The sequence below is a fragment of the Malurus melanocephalus genome, unplaced genomic scaffold (assembly GCF_030028575.1).
Source record: "Malurus melanocephalus ecotype Western Australia unplaced genomic scaffold, MMel_1.1 scaffold_727, whole genome shotgun sequence".
In the NCBI taxonomy this organism is placed as follows: Eukaryota; Metazoa; Chordata; class Aves; order Passeriformes; family Maluridae; genus Malurus; species Malurus melanocephalus.
Window position 1 is genome coordinate 208,322 of NW_026623959.1, and position 1,639 is coordinate 209,960.

The following is a 1,639-nucleotide window of genomic DNA, read 5'->3' on the forward strand; positions in this document are numbered from 1 at the left end:
TCAGAGGTGGGGACTGGAGGCACTGGAATGGGGGTTATGCTGGGGTGTGGGGTTACTGGTGTAAGCTCAGAGGTGGGGACTGGAGGCACTGGAATGCGGGTCACAGGGGTTTGGGGTCAGTGCAGGGGCACAGTCTGGGTACTGCTGAGGGAACAGGACATAGGATAGGTGGCGCAGCCGGGCTGGGTGGGGTGAAGCAGGGCTGGGTGGGGTGGGTGTGCCCGGGGTGGGGGTCCCTGGGTGTGCCCGGGGATGGCTCAGCTGTGCCTCAGTTACTGCAGGCTGAGTCCCTTTAGAGTGCCTCGGGCTGTGGGTCCCAATTCGCAGTTGTCCCTCCGGCAGAGGCTGACCCGGGATGAGAGCCTGGGGCTGCTGTCCCATCCCACATCCCTCCCCACAGCTCCAGCAGTGTCCCTGTGCACTGCCTCGCTCATGGAGTGGCTGCTCTGTGCTTTCTTCAGAAAAAGGAAAAAAGTTYCCTTTGCTTACTGCTGAGCTCATTCTTAAACATTTATATTAGGGGGGCTTGCGGGGAGGGGAAATAATTGTGTAATGTCTTAGGAGCAGGGAGCATTCCAAAAGCATGAGTGCGTGGCCCTTTCCAGCACTAACAGCCGGGCAGCCAAGTGTCCCGGTGGCTGCCAATGCTCCCGAGTTCAGCCCCAGCTCACACACCCTGGGGAACAGCAGCCTGATCCCGGGTTCCCTCGGCACGGGCTGCGCTGGCACAAGGGCCAGGCTGAGCCCCGGGGCTGCCATCCCTGGGAAAGCGTCCCGGGCACGAAACTGGAGCTGCAGGCAGCGGTTTGGCAGCCTCTGTGTCACGGACACCTCTTGCATTTTGTTTCTGTTTTGCCAAGTGCTTTTGGAATCCACATAGYTTCAGTGGTCCAGCTCCTCCTCCTCGGCTCAGGTAGAGCCTGCGTGAGATTTTATGGACTTTAACTTGAAGCCAAGTTTTTGACAGCTGCAGCTTCTCCAGGGAAACATGGAAGTGGAAAATAAGCCGAGTCACTGTCTTCCAACAGGTTAYCGGGAGCGTTTAACTGGGCTCACCTCCCACCTTGCCGTGTGCTCTGGAGAGGCGTATTGACATGAAAAGTAAGGAATTGTGTTGGTAAACACTGACCGGCGCTGGGGCAGTCRGGCATTGCACAAGCACAGGCATCTGCTGAGATTGTGGCATGTTATTTGGAGCTTTCAGCAAGACACTTGTGCTGCCGTGAGGCTGGGAAGGCTTCGCTTCTGCAGGAGGTAAAATAAGAACATGGCATGATGTCCTTTGGAAAAGGAGGTAAGGGCAGGGAGTTTTTCCCACAAAGCCCCAACACTTGTGGTTTGAGCTTTTGTTTAGGCTTTCAAATTCTTCTGTTCCAAGTTCCTTTCTCTGTTTTGCTTGTGGATGTTTTCTGTGGGATTTAGCAATGAAATGAGCCAGCCTGGACTGCTCYGGGTCTGGGTCCAGACAGTTTCCCTTTGCTGCTAGAGCTGCGGTAAGCCCAGCCTGCCTGGTCCTGCCCAAAGAATAGCTCAGAAAAAATGGGTAAGGTCTAAACTTGGGCACTGAGCTGAGCTCCTGTTTTGATGATCACTTTGTTGTTTGGATATGGCAGGTTTAGAGGTGTGAGGAAGGTTTCAG

General features: G+C 55.1%; 1 protein-coding gene across 2 annotated transcripts in view; it reads left to right on the forward strand.

The window, feature by feature from the left end:
- Window positions 1-1,639, forward strand: part of RHOC (ras homolog family member C) — a 7,009-nt gene that overhangs the window by 632 nt on the left and 4,738 nt on the right. The window contains exon 2 of one of the 2 annotated variants that reach the window (XM_057384645.1): window positions 1,029-1,101. In XM_057384645.1, the coding sequence (XP_057240628.1) occupies window positions 1,095-1,101 (7 nt within the window). In that variant the 5' untranslated portion in view covers window positions 1,029-1,094. Of the gene's footprint in view, window positions 1-1,028; window positions 1,295-1,639 lie in introns of both variants that reach the window. The other variant, XM_057384644.1, reaches the window with a different exon arrangement.